General features: G+C 46.0%; 1 protein-coding gene across 3 annotated transcripts in view; it reads left to right on the top strand.

The window, feature by feature from the left end:
* The first annotated feature begins 265 nt into the window (after positions 1-265).
* The window catches only part of CDK5RAP2 (CDK5 regulatory subunit associated protein 2), a 106,933-nt gene continuing 89,289 nt past the window's right edge, over positions 266-17,909 (top strand). For 2 of the 3 annotated variants that reach the window (XM_058159128.1, XM_058159127.1), the window contains exons 1-9: positions 266-419; positions 2,267-2,334; positions 4,084-4,151; positions 7,293-7,403; positions 8,865-8,941; positions 10,559-10,682; positions 14,186-14,340; positions 15,871-16,009; positions 17,285-17,338. In XM_058159128.1, the coding sequence (XP_058015111.1) occupies positions 367-419; positions 2,267-2,334; positions 4,084-4,151; positions 7,293-7,403; positions 8,865-8,941; positions 10,559-10,682; positions 14,186-14,340; positions 15,871-16,009; positions 17,285-17,338 (849 nt within the window). In that variant the 5' untranslated portion in view covers positions 266-366. The remainder of the gene's footprint in view (positions 420-2,266; positions 2,335-4,083; positions 4,152-7,292; positions 7,404-8,864; positions 8,942-10,558; positions 10,683-14,185; positions 14,341-15,870; positions 16,010-17,284; positions 17,339-17,909) is intronic. The other variant, XM_058159129.1, reaches the window with a different exon arrangement.

Genomic DNA, 17,909 nt, shown 5'->3' with positions numbered 1-17,909 from the left:
TGTATCTCCACCCTCTTTTTTTTTCCTTTTTCTTTTTTTTTTCCCTCTCTCTCTCCCTCAACCGAGATGGCGCCGGGACGGGCTTCTCGGCGCCTTTCCCGCCCTCAAAATGGCGCCCTCGTAGACTCTTGCTTTCCTTTTCCCGCCTCCCCTCTTTCTGCCCTTCTCCGGGCGGCGTCGGCGGCTTCGCCAAGATGGCCCCCGCCGGCGGGGGGCGGGGGGCGGGGGGCGGTCCGAGCGCCTGCTGCGGTCGTTTAAAATTCCGAGGCAGCCGCCAAAGTCGGAGGCGAAGAAGAGGCGCCGCCGCCGCCGCCGCCGCTTCCACCCGTCAGCCGCCTCCCTCTCGCCGCCTCCCGGGGCCGCGCCATGGACTCCATCCCGGGCGAAGACCCCACTTTACCCCTGGGGATCAACAGCGGGTAAAAGGGCCGTTAGGGCCGTTGACGGGAGGGGAGGGGGGGGAGGAGGAGGAGGAGGGGGAGGAGCTTAACCCCTTCCCTGCCGGCGCGCGGCGGACAAAGCGAGTGGGCGGGGCCGGCGCGCCCCTCTTGGCTCCCCTCCCTCCCTCGGTGGAGCCTCCAGCGGCTGGCGCAGTGGAGCTGAGTCCGGCCTTTTTTTTTTTTTTGGGGGTGGGTGGGTGGGAAAACGAGTAGGGCTGCTTTGCCGGCCTTGGGACCACCCTGCAGGGGGGTTGTTAGAGTGGGGGGGGAGCAAAAGGGAATAAAGGAGAGCCTTAGGATTGGGATGTACGTGTTTTTTTTGGGGGGGTGGGTGGGCTTTTAGACTCTTGATGGGGGATTTGCTACATCTCCCATCCTCCTGTCTTGGCTGCCTTCGCTGATGGGATGGAATGACCCTGCAAGGAGGGTGTTTAGAGGGGGAGAAAAAGGGAATAAGGGAGACCCTTTCAAAGGTGATCAGGGTTGGGGTGTACGTGTTTGGGGGGGTGGGCTTTTAGACCAGGCTCTTGATGGGGGATGCACTACAACTCCCATCCTCTTGTCTTGGCTGCCTTCGCTGATAGGGTGGATGACCCTGCAAGGAGGGTGGTTAGAGGGGGCGGGGAAAGGAGGCAGAGGGGACCCTGATGGAGATTGTACTACAACTCCCATCCTCTTGACTCGGCTGCCTTTGCTGATGGGATGGACGACCCTGCAGGAGGGTTGTTAGAAGAGGTGGGGGAGGGAATAAGGGAGACCCTTCCAAAAATGATCAGGATTGGGGTGTGTGTGTGTTTCCAGCTGGAACGGATCTGGCAGGGTGGACTTTTAGACCAGGCTCTTTCCTGATCTTGATGGGGATTGTACTACAACTCCCATCCTCTTGTCTTGGCTGCCTTTGCTGATGGGATGGACGACCCTGCAGGAGGGTTGTTAGAAAGGGGGGCAGAGGGGATTCTAGCAAGGGTGATCAGGATTGGGATGTGTCTGTTTCTGGATTGAATCTGGGGTGGGCTTTTAGACTAGGCTCTTTCCTGATCTTGATGGGGGAATGTGCTACAACTCCCATCCTGTGAACTTCTTGTCATGGCTGCCTTTGCTGATGGGATGGACAACCCTGCAGGAGAGTTGTTAAGGGTGGGGGGAGGAAAGGTGGCAGAGGAGATCCTTGCAAGAGCGATCAGGATTGGGGTGTATGTTTCCAGCTGGATCGGATTGGGGTGGGTGGGCTTCAGACTAAGTTGTTTCGTGATCCCGATGGGAATGCACTACAACTCCCATCCTTTTAACTGCCTTTGCTGATTGGATGGATGACCTTCCAGGTTGTGAAGAGTGGGGGGGGGACTTGGGGTGCATGTTTCCAGCTGGATTGGATTGGGGGACATCAGCAGACCAGGCTGGGAGGGGTGTGTGTGCTTTCCTTCATTCAGACTACAAACCCCATCCTCCCCAGGTGTAGGACGCAGAGACCCAGCCTCTGCTAGCTGCAGTTTCCCCCTTCCTGGCTCTTGTACCTTTCTCCCTTCAACTTGGCGTCTTGGACTACAGTTCCCATCGCTCGCTTTGAAGATGCAGGAGGGGGCGGGGGGGAAGCCAAAGCCAGAAAATTCATTTTTATTTATTTAAATGCACGTATGAAGGAGGATGGAGAAAGATTGTGTATTGCAGAGGCTGGATAAGCCACGGTGCCTCTATCCAAATATCCTCAAGCCCCATCGGTCCACCGCTGATGGGACATGTAGTGCAGGGCTGTAAAAGCAGGTGGGTGGGGAGCAGATAGCTTGGGGCCTGCAGGCTGATTATTTTTAAAACTTCCTTCTTTCCAGCCTCAATTTTTCCCGGCTTCCAGATGTCTCGGGAGACGAGGTTCGCAATCAAGCGGGAGGCGGTGGAGGTAAAAAAAAATAAAAAATTCCCCCAAACTCTTTTAAAAAATCACTTTAAATGCAACTTAAATCAAACTTTACAGACTGGCGTAAACACACTGTTGCATTTCAAGCCATTTATCTAAGTACCAGTAAAACAAAACCAAAAAAAAATACTTGGAAGAGAAACAAAAGGGAAGTAATTAAGTCTGCACCGGAAACTTTGTTGCATTCAAGTTTCTTCTTCTAAGTGATTGTAAAAACCCATCCAGGAGGAAGAAAAAATAAATAAGTTCTTGGAAAATTACACAATCCCTTTTACGAACCACAAACAGCGTGTTTAATACCCTTAAGTTCTACTTTTCTTCCCCACCAGAATTTATTTCAAACTGCATTTGTTGAAAATAGAGGGCAATTTCTCTCTGTGTTTTCAAGCTGGAAAAAAAGAAAAATGATAGTATAAATGACGTAGTTTAAATCCAAATTTAGACTTAACGTGCTTTATTTAAACATTTTCCCCCAAACCCAGGAAAATAAAAATAAAACTCTTATGGGAGATTCTGGTTTTTCAGCTCTAACGTATTTGTTGCTTTGCCAAATTGCCCCAAAGTTCACTTCCTTTTTGTGTACTTCTGCATGGTGAAAACTATTTGGTGCCTCTGATCTGAAAAAAATGCAGGAAACGATTTAATATTTCATCAAAAGCAATTATTTTCTAAATCTGAACTACGTAACGCACGTAAAAAAATTATTTATTTGCGGGTTCTTGGAAAATAAGTCGTGAAAAATGATGGAAGAGATCTTTTTTTTAAAAAAAAATTAATAATACAGGTTTATTTGGCATTTCCGTTTGAGTTCTGCATTTTGCATTATTATAAATTTGAAAGTTTTTTAAATTTTTTAAAAAATACTGCTGGGCCCCATTTGGTGCTTTTTAAGAGTGGGGTGTAAATAGTTTCTCTTTCTTTTCTGCATGGTTAGTTCATCCTGAGGTTTATTTATTTTCGAATGAAGGAAAATTTAAATGTTCCAGGATAATGAGGAGAAATTGAATTTGGGTCAGTTGATGGGACCAGAAATTCCTGCTGGAACTCATTTTCAGGGAATTTCTCTCAACTGGAAATAAAAAGTGTGTGTATGTACACACACACACACACACACACACACACGGAGGGAGGGAGGGAGGGAGAAAGAGAGGGAGATGGAGAGATAGAGACAGAGAGAGACAGAGTGGGAGAAATACACACAGAGAGGAAGAACAAGAGAGAGAAAGAATGAAAGAGACAGAGTGAGAGAGAGAGAAAGAGAGACAAGAGACAGAGAAAAAGAGAGAGAGAAAAGAGAGATAAAGGGAAAGGGAGAGAGAAAAAAAGAGAAAGAGAGATAGAGGCAGACAGAGGAAGAAAGAGAAAGGGAAAGGGAGGGGAAAAAGAGAGAAAAAGAAAGAGAGAGGGACAGAGGCAGAGAGAGAAAGAGAGAGAAAGGAAAAGGGAGAAAGAAAGAGAAAGAGAGGAAGGGAAATGAAAGTGAGAGAGAGAATGAGAGAGAGAGAGAGAGAAAGAAAGAGACAGGAGATATATATACTATTTCCCCCAAAATAAGACAAATCCCCTGATAATAAGCCCAATTGGGCTTTTGAGTGCATGGCACTAAGGCCAAGCGCTTATTTCAAGGTTCAAAAAAAAATATAAGACAGGATCTTATTTTCAGGGAAACACGGTATATATTGCATGTCTATGTGTGTGCAAATATTTGCTCTTTATTTGAATTATTGGCAGCGTTACCTGAGGTGGCCGAAGAGACCGTTTCACCAAGCAGGGCGCGAACCATGAAGGATTTTGAAAATGTAAGTTTGGTGGCTGGTTTGTTTTTGGGATGGATGGGTGTTTTTTACATATAAAGATAGTTCTTGACTTACAACTGTTCGTTGAGTGACCGTTCAAAGTTGCAACACCACTGAGACAAGTCACTTAGGATTGATTTCCACACTTATGACCAGTACTGGAATTCAAATCCCGCTGCTACCGGTTCGCTCGTGGATGGGCGCACACTTCTGCACATGCGCAGAGACGTCCAGGCGGGTGAACGGAGCCTCCCACCGCCGCTACCGGTTCCCCCGAACCGGGACGAACCGGTAGCAACCCACCACTGCTTACGACCGTTGAAACATCCCCAGGGTCGCGCGATCAAAATTCAGATGCTCGGCAACTGACTCAAAGTTATGACGGTTGCAGTGCCGAGTTGCGATTTGGAAACAATGGGGGCAAGTAAACCAATTTGGAAAGGCTTCCATTAAGAAGTGTTTACCTGGGAGAAAAGCTGGATGAACCTCTTGGCTTACCACTTTTGTTATGCTAGGCTGCTTTGTAAATTGAGTAGTTGTGTCTCCCTTTTCATTTATAGAAAGGGGCAAGCATCAATATTTTATTAGCAACATATGAGATTTCCCCTGGGAAGTAAGAGTAGGAGAGAAGGTTAGATAGGGAGGAAGTAGGGTGGGGGGGGGGAGAAAGGAAGGGGAAGTAGAGAAGGAGTAGGAGAGGAAAGAAAGGAGGTAGGAAGAAAGGAGGGAGGGAGGGAAAAGAGTGAGAGGAGAAGAAAGGAGTGCTGTTAAAAGGAAAAGATGAAATGGAAGAAAGGCAACCCTGAATACATTTGAATGTATTAGGATAAAAATTGAAACAGTTAAAAAAAAAAGAATGAAAGAGAATGAACACCAATAAAAATGGAGAAATTAGAACTTGAGGGCGAAGGAAGATGTGACTTAATAAAATGAGCAAGGAAATATTAGGAAATGAATAAAAACTATGAAAAAAGAATATTTTGGCAAAAACTATACCTAAGTAAAATATATTTGAATATATTGAATTGTGATATGGCCAATACTCTGTTCATAAATCGTGTATGTATGTATGTATTTATATATATATATAAAAGATTTCCCTGGGGAGTGGTGCAGTGGCCTAGAGCTGGGGCTCTCGCCTCACAATCGGGAGGCTGTGAGTTTGATCCTAGGTAGAGGCAGATATTTCTCTCTCTGGGCACACTGAGAATATATCTGCCGAACAAAACTCCGCATTGGCGACGGGAAAGGCATCTGGCCATTAAAACTCTCTGCTAGCTTCATTCAGACCCTGCAAAGGGATTATGGGGTCGTTAAAAGAGGAGGAGGATGATACGAGATTTCTCCAGGTTGGCAAAGATGGGTAGGATGTGGTGGTAATTGAAGGGTATTTGGATAGCTGCTTTATTTAAATCAGGGGTCTCCAACCTTGGCAGCTTTGCTGGCTAGGGCATTCTGGGAGTTGAAGTCCTCCAGGCTTAAAGTTTGCCAAGGTTGGAGACCCCAGATTTAAATGAATATTTTAAACAGGTAGCTCTTGTCTTACGGCAGTTCATTTAGGGACTCAAGTTACAATGACGCTTAAAAAAGTCATTTAGGACCGTTTTCCACACTTACAACTTTTGTAGCATCCCCACGGTCCCGCGATCAAAACTCTGACAACTTGGCAACTGACTCACATTTATGACGGTCCCAGGGTCACGTGACCTCCTTTTGCGACCTTCTGGCAATCGAAATCAATGGGAAAGCCGGATTCGCTTAACAAGGGTGGGGCATGCGTGGGGGGTACGCGTGCATTGCATTTGGGAGGTTCAGGGTGCGCACGCGCACATGCGCTTTGGGCACTGAGTCCCGAAAAGGTTCGCCATCCCTGGTAGAGGGTCTCCTGCTTGAGCAGGGGGCTGGACTAGATGACCTCCAAGGTCCCTTCCAGCTCTGTTCTGATTCTTAACCGCCAAAATCGGCACACAAACTTACACTTGGCAAAGATCGATTTGCACGTAGACTTGGATGAAGCAGGCAGCCATTTTGGGGCTGAGGTAAATTACAAGGTGAGCACGGGCACAACGTCGCCATGAGCGAAGGGCATTTTAGCTGTTTCAGTGGGAAGCGATTCAGCCACCGGCTCTTGTCTGGGGAAGCAGGAATCAGCACCCGCTGGCTTTTCCCAGCGTTTTGAGGGCGCGATCTGAGCCAAGTTGAACGAAATGAAAAAGGGAATCCTCCTCCTTTGTGCAACCTAGCATTTAGAGAAGAGAAAATCCAGATTTTTTTCCCCCCCCACTCCAGCCTCTTCACAGGAGAGTGGACTATATCCCCTCCCCACCCTCGGCAAGCATGTTCCTAATTAAGAAAGCTCCTTTCAAGAGCAGAAATAAAACCAAATTGGCCACACGGCTCTCATATTTCCTGTCAAGAGTTGTGGGAGGCCCAGCAAAAAGAAAATAAAAATAAAAAAAACCCACTTTAAAACAGGGCAGAAAGCTTGCAGGAAGTAGAAGGTCTGGCTTTTCTGAAAACCTCCAATAGGAACCGTTGGAAGGCAAAGGCCCGGCCAGCGCTCCTGAGGAGAATAAATTTATCAATCGATAAAACGTCGGATCAAATTTCCTGCATCGCCTCCAATTTTAACCTGGAATGCCACCCAAAAATTCAGGTAGTCCTCAACTTAGGACCACAATCGAGGCCCATCTTTTCTGCTGTTAAGTGAGACATTTGTTGAGTGAATTTTGCTCCATTTTACGACCTTCCTTGCCTCTGTTGTTAAGTGAATCACTGTAGCTGATAAGTTAGTAAACCGGTTGTTAAGTGAATCCGGCTTCCCGATTGATTTTTGCTGGTTTGCAAAAGGGGATCACATGACCCTGAGACAAGCGACCGTCATAAATACGAACCGGTTGCCAAGCGGCTGAATTTTGATCACGTGACCACGGGGTTACTGGAATGGTTGTAACTGTGAAAAAGAGTCCTAAGTCACTTTTTTCCAGGGCCGTTGTAACTTCGGACGGTCGCTAAATGAACAGTCACAAGTCGAGAACTAGCTGTAACTGGCCTACAGAAGTTCTATTTGGGGAAACTGATGTTTGCGGTGGGGACTTGGGTTGTTTGGAAAACCATTCAGGTCACCATCTCTTCTTTCGCCAGCAAATCACGGAGCTGCGGAAAGAGAATTTCAACTTGAAACTTCGCATCTATTTCCTGGAGGACCGGATTCAGCAGAAGTTTGATGGTCCCCATGATGACGTCTACCGGATCGTAAGTGTTGGGTGTTTTTTTTGGGGGGGGTTTTCCTGGTTTCTGTACGGGCCCCGATGCCTATTAGGACATTACCGGCATGTAAGGACGTCCCTGTTTGGTTTGGTTTGGTGACAGCACTGCCTCAGATAGAAAGTCCCTACAGAGAGTGGTGAGGACAGTGGAGAAGATTATAGGAAGCCCACTTCCCGTTATTCAGGATGCTGCTTATAAGTGCTATGTGGTTAGAGCTTGAAGCATTGTTAGAGACCCCACGCATCCACTTTATGGTCTGTTTCTGTTGCTCCCCTCTCAGAGGAGGTTTCAAAGTATTTCTAGCAGAATTCCCAGATTCTGGAACAGCTTTGTTCCCTGGGCCATCCATCTGATAAACTCGCAAGATTTGTTTCTCTCGCCATGTACATGTATACATCCAGGCTAGACTGCGTTGTTTCTCTGTGTCATAATATATGTGGGTATATGCATAATTTTGTATTTATTTATGTTCATAGAATGTATCTTGGAGGTGGTGACCCTTTGAGAGCTATAGGCAAGGAAATTTCATTTTAATATATGCCAATTTGTATACATTAGAATAGAATGGAATGGAATGGAGAGTGGAGTGGACTGGAGTAGAGTAGAATAGAATAGAATAGAATAGAATAGAATAGAATAGAATAGAATAGAATAGAATAGAATAGAATAGAATTCTTTATTGGCCAAGTGTGATTGGACACACAAGGGATTTGTCTTCGGTGCATAAGTTTTCAGTGTACATAAAAAAAATACATTCATCCAAAATCATAAGATACAACACTTTTGTAGGATACTAAATAAAAAATCAAATCATACTAGGAAACTAAATAAATCAATATAAATCGTAACGATACAAGCAACAAAGTTATAGTCGTAAGTAGAAAAGGAGATAGGTAACAGGAAGGATGAGAAGAATAATAGTAATATAGTTTGATAGTATTGTGGGAATTAGTTGTTTAGCAGAGTGATGGCATGTGGGAAAAAACTGTCCTTGTGTCTAGTTTTTCTGGTGTGCAGTGCTCTATAGCGTCGTTTTGAGGGTATAAGTTGAAACAGTTTATGTCCAGGATGCGAGGGGTCTGTAGGTATTTTCACAGCCCTCTTTTTGACTCGTGCAGTATACAGGTCCTCAATGGAAGACAGGTTGTTAGCCATTCTGCAGTTCTACTTATCCCTTGAAGTCTGTGTCTGTCTTGCTGGGTTGCGGAGCCAAACATTCAAAGTGACAATAAAGTTATTCTAAGTCTTAAGTCTAGGAACACGACGTGCTCGCCCCGTTGCCTGGGTAGGATGTCCCGGGGCCTGCTTGGAGTCTGCCCCTCGCGAAAGCCAAACTTTGTCCCAAACTTTGTTGTGGTATAGAAAACCGAGCTGCAAAAATTCCTCGCGGGCAAAAAAAAAAAAAATAATCTATGCATTTTCTGCATTTCTGTCTCGTTCCATTAGAACATTGAGCTCAAAGTCGAATTGGAGAGCGTGAAACGAGAACTTCAGCAACGAGAGCAGTTGCTCCGGAAAGCATCGTGAGTATTTTTCAAGGTTGTCCTTTGAAGAGCATTTGACGACCGTCTCCAGGAGAGCTTTTTATCAGGTTCGCCTGATCCGCCAGTTGCGTCCCTTCCTGGACCGGGATGCCCTATGCACGGTCACTCATGCTCTCGTTACTTCTCGCCTGGACTACTGCAATGCTCTCTACATGGGGCTCCCCTTGAAGATCACTCGGAGACTCCAGTTAGTTCAGAATGCAGCTGCGCGGGTTATTGAGGGAGCATCACGGAGCTCCCACGTAGCACCTATCCTGCGCAGACTGCACTGGCTACCTGTGGTCTTCCGGGTGCGCTTCAAGGTATTGGTGACGACCTTTAAAGCGCTTCATGGCTTAGGACCGGGATACTTACGGGACCATCTTCTGCCGGCTTCAATCTCCCAACGACCGGTGCGCTCTCACAGAGAGGGTCTCCTCAGGGTGCCGTCTGCCAAACAATGTCGGCTGGCGGTCCCCAGGGGGAGGGCCTTCTCTGTGGGGGCTCCTACCCTGTGGAACGAGCTTCCCCCTGGACTTCGACAATTGCCCGACCTTCGGACCTTTCGCCGCGAACTTAAAACCTATTTGTTTCATCTTGCTGGACTGGCTTAACTTTTAAAAACTTTTAAATGGTTTTATTGGGGTTTTTTAAATTTTAGTGATTTTATAGGGTGTAATTGTATTTTAGTCTTGCCAATTGAATAAGTTTTTTAGGGGTAGTTTTTTAATTATTGTATGGGTTTGCTTTGTATTTTAACTGAGTCCTTCGGGAGAAGGGCGGTCTATAAATTAAAATATTATTATTATTATTATTATTATTTTCCCCATTGCGCATGTTTGGACGGCCCTCGTCGTTTAATTGTGTTTTAGATGCCCAGCCGGGCTTCCCCTCTGCAGGCCAGGCTGGGGAGGTGGGTTAGGTTGAGAAGGGAAGTCTAGCTGGACAGCAGTTCCGTCCTTCGGTCTTCTGCTGCTCCGCTTCTCTTCCTCAACGGTGTTCTGACTTAGGCTTCCTTGAAAAACAAGAAGCAGTCTTGGTCCCAGCAAAACCCCTTTTATTTACACAACTGTGAATTCCCTTCATTCACAGTCAGCAAGGCCTGTCCAAACAGTTTTTCAAAGGAATATTTATCAACACAAACCTTATCTCGCTTGGCGAGCTGCCAGATAAATAGTTTCCAAAGGCAGGGCAAGGCAAAACTTGGCACGGAGTCTCTTAGAGTCACGAACAGAACTTTCCACTCTTGAAACGACCGACTGAACAAATTGTTTCCGGCAAAAGCCCCCTCCCCGTTCGCTCCTCTTTTGTTTTATGGGAGGGGCCAATCACCACCAAGGTGTGGCTTTACTCCTGAGTCGACCCTACTTTCTTAATTGTTCTTGTTTTCTGGCAGCTCTGTGCATGCACACACTGGGAACGGGCTCCAGCTGTTCCTCTGCCTCGCTGCTGTCTAGCTCCCTCTCTGCCTCCGACGCAGAGCCCTCATTCAAGCTTTCCCCTGCCCACAGGACTGGCCCATGTTCCTCCCCAACCTCCTCACTGTCTGACTCAGCTGCCAGCTTTGCTGGCCATTTGGTGGGCCACAACAAACGGTCTTATATTTGGCCTTCGCAGGAAAGCCGTTGAGAGCTTGGCCCAGGGTGGCGATGCCGAAATCCAACGTCTGAAGGAAAATGCCGAGAAAAAAGTCCAGGAAGTAGAAGCGAGCTTGACTAGCAGAATCCGGCTTCTAGAGGAGGCAAGTCTTGGGAAGTTTTTCTGGAATTTGGGGGGAATTTTGAGTCTTTGGACCTGGTCGCAAGCCTGGAGTTTGCCGGCGGTGAGGATCCCAAGACAATCCAAGGAAAAGCTGCCCTTCTCTTCCCCCATCCCGAGTCTTGGACACCAAGGATGGGACACTTTTTAAATAAGGGTAGTCCTCGACTTACGGCCACAATTGATTAAGCCTTATGGGAGGGGCCAATCATCTCTTGGCTTTACTCCTGAGTTGTCCTCTCTGCTTGAGCTGCTCTTGACTTCTGGCAGCTCTTCTCATGCGTGCATTAGGAACAGGCTCCTCCTGTTCCTCTGCCTCACTACTGTCAGTCTCTGGAGGCTCTGGAGTCCGCACCTCACTCCCCGATGGTCCTGGCCCCACCTCAGCCTCATTGGTGTCCGACTCCGTTGCCAGCTCCGGAGGCTGCTGGCAAACCACAACATTGCCCCAAGGGCTGTGTTCGGTTTGAGAGATGAGCTGTGCAGTTATTCCCAGCAACAGGCAGGGCAAAACATATTTTTATTCCAATTTATGATGCTCGAGCTCTTAAGATTGTCTTGCTTCTCTTGCAAATTGTATTATTTACCCGTGCAGATGTGTTTTTTTTTTATTGCAATATCTTTTGATTGCGATGTCTTTTGATTGCGATGTCTTTTGATTGCGATGAAACAAAAATACATTTCGTGTATTTATTTTTCGGCGGTATTTGGGATGGTTGAGCTTTTAAGATTGTGCCGCCTTTGTTTGAAATTGTATTTATTTTAGTAAGCCGTGCAATCGTTTTGAGTGAGCCAGGACAGAAATGCGTTTAATGTTTGATTGACTGAGAACAGAAATACGTTTAATACCGCACACACAAAATACGACACAGTTCGTTTAGTGACTGTAAAGCCACCACAGCACGGAAAAAGTGACTTATGGCCGTTTTTTCACACTTATGACCGTGGCAACCTCCCCATGTGGGTTTTGTGTGGAGTTTGGGAAGATGGACTGGTACCCGCTTTATGGTAGCTATAGAGTGAATGAGCTCTAGAAGGGACCATGGAGGTTTTAAAAAGTAACAAGAGTTGGAAGGGACCTTGGAGGTCATCTAGTCCAACCCCCTGCTCAAGCTGGGGAACCTATACCATTTCCGATCGGTGACTGTCTAGACTAGGGTTGGCGAACCTTTTCGCCACCAGAAGAGCAGCTTCCCGGCGCACATGCATGGGAGCGTCGGAAACCGGAAGACCAGGTCGGGTTCTGGTGCTCCCGCTCTCGCGAAGACTGGCACGCATGGAACCCAAAAGAGCAATGGGCAATGGCTGGCATGGCTGGAGAGATGGCTCTGCATGCCGCTTGTGGCACGCGTGCCATAGGTTTGCCATCACAGGTCTAGGCTCTTCTTAAAAACCTCCAGGGATGGAGCATCCACAACTTCTGGTGGCAAGCTATTCCACTGGTTAATTGTCCTCACTGTTAGGAAGTTTCTCCTCAATTCCAGGTTGCTTCTCTCCTTGGTTAGTTTCCATCCATTGCTTCTTGTCTTCCCTTCTGTTGCTTTGGAGAATAAATTGACCCCCTCTTCTTAATAATAATAATAATAATAACAACAACAACAACAACAACAGAGTTGGAAGGGATCTTGGAGGCCTTCTAGTCCAACCCCATGCCCAGGTGGGAAACCCTACATCATCTCACACAGATGGTTATCCAACATCTTCTTAAAAATTTCCAGTGTTGGGGCATTTACAACTTCTGCAGGCAAGTTGTCCCACTTATTAATTGTTCTAATTGTCAGGAAATTACTCCTTCATTCTAAGTTGCTTCTCTCCTTGATTAGTTTCCATCCGTTGCTTCTTGTTCTACCCTCAGGAGCTTTGGAGAACAACCCGACTCCCTCTTCTTTGTGGCAGCCCCTGAGATATTGGAAGACTGCTATCATGTCTCCCCTAGTCCTTCTTTTTATTAAACTAGACACACCCAGTTCCTGCAACCGTTCTTCATATGTTTTAGCCCCCACTCCCCTAATCATCTTTCTTGCTCTTCTCTGCACTCTTTCTAGAGTCTCAACATCTTTTTTACATCGTGGCGACCAAAACTGAATGCAGTATTCCAAGTGTGGCCTTACCAAGGCCTTATAAAGTGGTATTAACCCTTCACATGATCTTGATTCTATCCCTCTGTTTATGCAGCCCAGAACTGTGTTGGCTTTTTTGGCAGCTGCTGCACACGGCCGGCTCCTATTTAAATGGTCGTCCACTAGGACTCCAAGATCCCTCTCACAGTTACTATTATTGAGGCAGCCCCTCCAATATTGGAATACTGCTATTATGTTTCCCCCTAGTCCTTCTCTCAAGATCAGCCAGACCCAAATCCTGCAGCCGTTCATCCTATGTTTTAATTTCCAGGCCTTTGATTCTCTTAGTCGTTCTTCCCTGAACTTTTTCCAAAGTCTCAATATCTTTTTCTGTAGTGTGGTACTTTTTCAAGAGGCAGCTGGAATTTCTTTGTTTTGTTTCGAAGACGTTTCGCTTCTTATCCAAGATGCTGAAGAAGAAAAACAAGAACGTCCGCTTGCCTTTTGAAAAGAAAATGAAATTCAGTGGTGAAAAAAAGTGAGGTTCTACCTTTAGGCAAAAAAACCCTAAATGCACATGTACATCATAGGTGGTCTCTTGCTCAATAGAGGTGATTGTGAGAGGGATCTTAGAGTCCTAGTGGACAACCATTTAAATATGAGCCAGCCCGTGTGCAGCAGCTGCCAAAAAAGCCAACACAGTTCTGGGCTGCATCAACAGAGATATAGAATCAAGATCACATGAGGTGTTAATACCATTTTATAAGGCCTTGGTAAGGCCACACTTGGAATACGGCATCCAGTTTTGGTGGCCGTGATGTAAAAAAGACGTTGAGACTCTATGCAGAGAAGAGCAAGAAAGATGATGAGGGGACTGGAGGCTAAAACATAGGAAGAACGGTTGCAGGAACTGGGTATGTCTAGTTTAATGAAAAGAAGGACTAGGGGAGACATGATAGTGGTGTTCCAATATCTCAGGGGCTGCCCCAAAGAAGAGGGAGTCAAGCTATTCTCCAAAGCACCTGAGGCTAGAACAAGAAGCAATGGGTGGAAACTAATCAAGGAGAGAAGCAACTTAGAACTCAGGAGACATTTTTTGACAGTGAGAACAATTAATCAGTGGGACGACTTGCCTCCAGAAGTTGTGAATGCTCCAACACTGGAAGTTTTTAAGAAGAGGTTGGATAACCATTTGTCTGAAGTGGTGTAGGGTTTCCTGCCTAAGCAGGGGGTTGGACTAGAAGACCTCTGAGGTCCCTTCCAACTCTGTTATTCTATTCTATTCTAACATCCTTTTTGTGGTATGGTAGAGTCATAAATATTGGGTAGATGTGTGGGGTCTTTCCAGAGCTGAGTGGGCTGGCTTTAAAGGTAGCCTGACTGTCCCTTGCCTTCAATGTCCCTCTTTTATTTTCTGAGTTAACAGGACCTTCGAACGGCCCAGAAAGAAGTAGAGAAAGCGTTTGCTTTGACGGAGCGCGAAAGAGCCCAGCGACTGGCAGTGGAACAACAGCTCTCCTTGATCATTACTGCTCAGGCTAAAGATACTGATGTCACAGCCCTGCTGGGAGAAAAAGACAGGTTGAATGTCTATCCTCTTCTTTTAAGGACCCCATAATCCCTTGAGGGGTGGAGTCTGGGCAACTGAATGGAGCTACCGGCGTGTTTTCATGGCCGGATGCCTTTCCTGTTGCCAATGTGGAGTTTTGTTCAGCAGATATATATTCTCAGTGTGCCCCGAGAGAGAAATATCTGCCTCTATCTAGGATCACCTCCCGATTGTGAGGTGAGAGCTCCACCTCTAGGCCACCGCACTGCTCGCAGGTTGAATGTCTGTGGAGCTTCTCAATCGTTCAGGTTGTACCAAAGGTGCTTTTCCAAAAAGCAACGGGATGTTCTTGGGTTCCCCCCCCACCCCCCGGAAAATGTTTCGCTTCTCATCCAAGAAGCTTCTTCGGTTCCTGGATGAAGCATTTCTTGAACCGAAGAAGCTTCTTGGAGGAGAAGCGAAATATCTTCAAGGAAAAACAAAGAAAACCCAGTTGCCTATAGAAAAAGCAACTTAGGGGGCAACCATGACCTGGATGGCTGAGGATCTCCAGAGACATTTAGCAGGTGCCAGAACTGAAGAAGCTTCTTGGAGGAGAAGCGAAACATCTTCAAAAGAAAAGAAAAACCCAAGAAACTCCAGTTGCCTCCTGAAAAAAAGTCACCTTTGGGACAACCATGGACGACTGAGAATCTCTACAGACTTTTAGCTATACAATTTGGGATGGACCCCGCCCTTGGAATGGTGTGGGAGGAGGAATGGCTTTCCAGAGAAAAATTCCAGACGACAGGAACCAAGAGGACTATCTGAGGACACAGATAAACCTCCAAATGCTTGGCGTGCTAAAAGATTGCAGATGACTGATCTTGTCTGCAAGGGATATAAATCCTTCCATTCCCCACCATCCAGCCAGAGCTGAAGAAGCTCCTTGGAGGAGAAGCGAAATGCCTTCAAGGAAAAAAGAAAGGAAGTCTTGGGGACAATCATGACCTGGAGGACCGAGAATCTCCATAAACCAGAGTTAAAACATCCAGGGTGTAACAGAAGGAAAGGGGAGGAACCATTCCCACATTCCTCATCTTCCATAGCTTCCGGAGTCAGCGGGTGGATAAAAACATCATGGATGGTTCCCCCCAACTGGACTGCTATTAAACCCCGGTTCTGAAAGGAAGAAAGGATACCTTCAGATGATAAAGGCGTCCATCACAAATGTCTCTGGAGGTTCTCAAGTCATCCAAGGTTGTCCCAAAGGTGTTTTTTTCAAGAGGCAACTGGACTTTCTGGTTTTTCTTTGAAGACGATTCGCTTCTCATCCAAGAAGCTTCTTCAGTTCTGGTGGAGGACGGGAGTCAGTCAAAACTGAAGAAGCTTCTTGGGTGAGAAACCAAATGTCTTCAAGGAAAAATGGAATCCAGTTGCCTCTTGAAAAAGCACCTTTGGGACATCCTGAGTTGGTGGTGAGGCCCCAACTGGAGAAGCTCTATCCTGTGAGCGAGGCAACCTTTGGGATCTCCTTGCTTTCTCCCTGCCTGTGGTGTAAGAGGCTGGTATTGTGTCCGTAGGTGCATAGAGCAGCTGAGGCTCTCTCTGGAAAGGAAAAATGCTGAAATCCAGCTCTTGGAGGAAGGAGAGAGAAGATCTTCAGAAGAAAGCCAAGATCCTGGTGCTGCATTGAATGATGAAAAAGAGAAGACCTTAGAGGTGAGGAAAACATGGGGGGTTGCTAAGGATGGTGAGTAGGGTGGATGTTTGTTCCATCTATCTATCTATCTATCTATCTATCTATCTATCTATCTATCTATCTATCTATCTATCCATCCATCCATCCATCCATCCATCCATTCATCATCCACCCACCCATCCATCCATCCATCCATCATCCATCCCATCTATCCATCCATCCATCATCCATCCATCTGCCCATCATCCATCCATCCATCCATCATCCATCCATCCATCCATCATCCATCCCATCTATCCATCCATCCATTATCCATCCATCTGCCCATCATCCATCCATCCATCCATCAATTCAATAAAGGAGAATATTTGTAGCTCAGGGTGGAATTGTGGGATTTTTGGTGCTCTCTGAGCTTTGTCGTTTTCTTACAGACGTTTCATGACCCAACTAGGTAATATCATCAATGCTACTTGGAACCTTTACAATCAATGCTAGAAGGAAGTGGGGTTTGCTTTTTGTTTATGTACACTTGGCTTGTCCTGTTTGTGTCATCATCCCCCCACTCCTCCTCCTCCTCCTGCTCCTCCTCCTGCTCTTCCTCCTCTCTGCAACCTCCCCCTTCTTTCTACCACTCATGATGTTACCTAGCTGAGTCATGAAATGTCTGCAAAAAAACAACCAAGCTCAGAGCTACCATATTTAACAGGGAGCAAATCACATTCACTAGCATTGATGATGTTGCCTAGTTGGGTAATGAAACGTTTGCAAGAAAACAACCAAGCTCAGAGAGCGCCAAAGACCGCTTCCTTATCTGTTCATTCATCCATTCCTTCGTTCAATATGTATGGCCATACATCTCAATACAAGTGCTTCTGGGTGGTGAACAATTATAAAAAATTAAAGGAAATTGCCACCAAATTTAAAATAACATTCCCTATCCAAGTTGGATATTTATAATCCACAATGAAGCATCTTAGAAAACATTTTGATTTGCTTCCCTCTCTCTCTCCATTTTTTGAACAGTTGGGAATGCTTGCGTAACAGCCTCTCACTTTGATGAAATCAGTGAGGAGAGACAATTATAGTCTCTCCAATCCTCTCCAATTTCTGTTCCAGGTTTCCAGTCCTCAAGACTTCACAATGCAATTCTCTTTTTCTCCCTTCCCATTCCCTCGGTTTTTCCATGCTGCTGAGCACAAGTCGCAAATAGCCCTTTATCCTTCTCCTTCTCCTTCTTCTTTTTTTCTTTTTGGGTTATTGCCGAAATTAAAATAACAACCTTTCTGTTCTTGTAGATTCTCAGGACAGAATTCAGCAGTGAAAAAAAAGATCTTGAAAAAAGGATCGAGGTATGACACTCACATCCTTTGCACTCAGAACCTTAACATTTTCGGGAGGGGAATTTGGGGCAGCTTTTCCCCCTCTTAGAATTCAGTTTTCTGAAAGCAAGGAAAATAATTTTCCCAAGTCAGAAGAACATTTAGCTGCGATCTGTTATTCTGCAGCCCCAATAATTTTTCTCTCATCTATTCTGGAACAACGTATCACAATACAACATGGATGTGTTAAATACTTGGACTCTGGCATCCAATTTTGGTCGCCACAATGTGAAAAAGATGTTGAGACTCTAGAAAAAGTGCAGAGAAGAGCAACAAAGAGGATTATGGGGCTGGAGGCTAAAACATATGAAGAACGGTTGCAGGAACTGGGTAGGTCTAGTTTCCTGAAAAGAAGGACTAGGGGAGACATGATAGCAGTCTTCCGATATCTCAGGGGCTGCCACAAAGAAGAGGGAGTCAAACTATTCTCCAAAGCCCCTGAAGGCAGGACAAGAAGCAATGGGTGGAAACTAAGGAGAGAAGCAATTTAGAACTAAGGAGAAATTTCCTGACAATGAGAACAATTAATCAGTGGAACAAC

Source organism: Ahaetulla prasina, chromosome 16, assembly GCF_028640845.1.
Source record: "Ahaetulla prasina isolate Xishuangbanna chromosome 16, ASM2864084v1, whole genome shotgun sequence".
Classification (NCBI taxonomy): Eukaryota; Metazoa; Chordata; class Lepidosauria; order Squamata; family Colubridae; genus Ahaetulla; species Ahaetulla prasina.
Note: the sequence above shows the minus strand (reverse complement) of the source record. Positions and strands in the feature narration are given on the sequence as shown.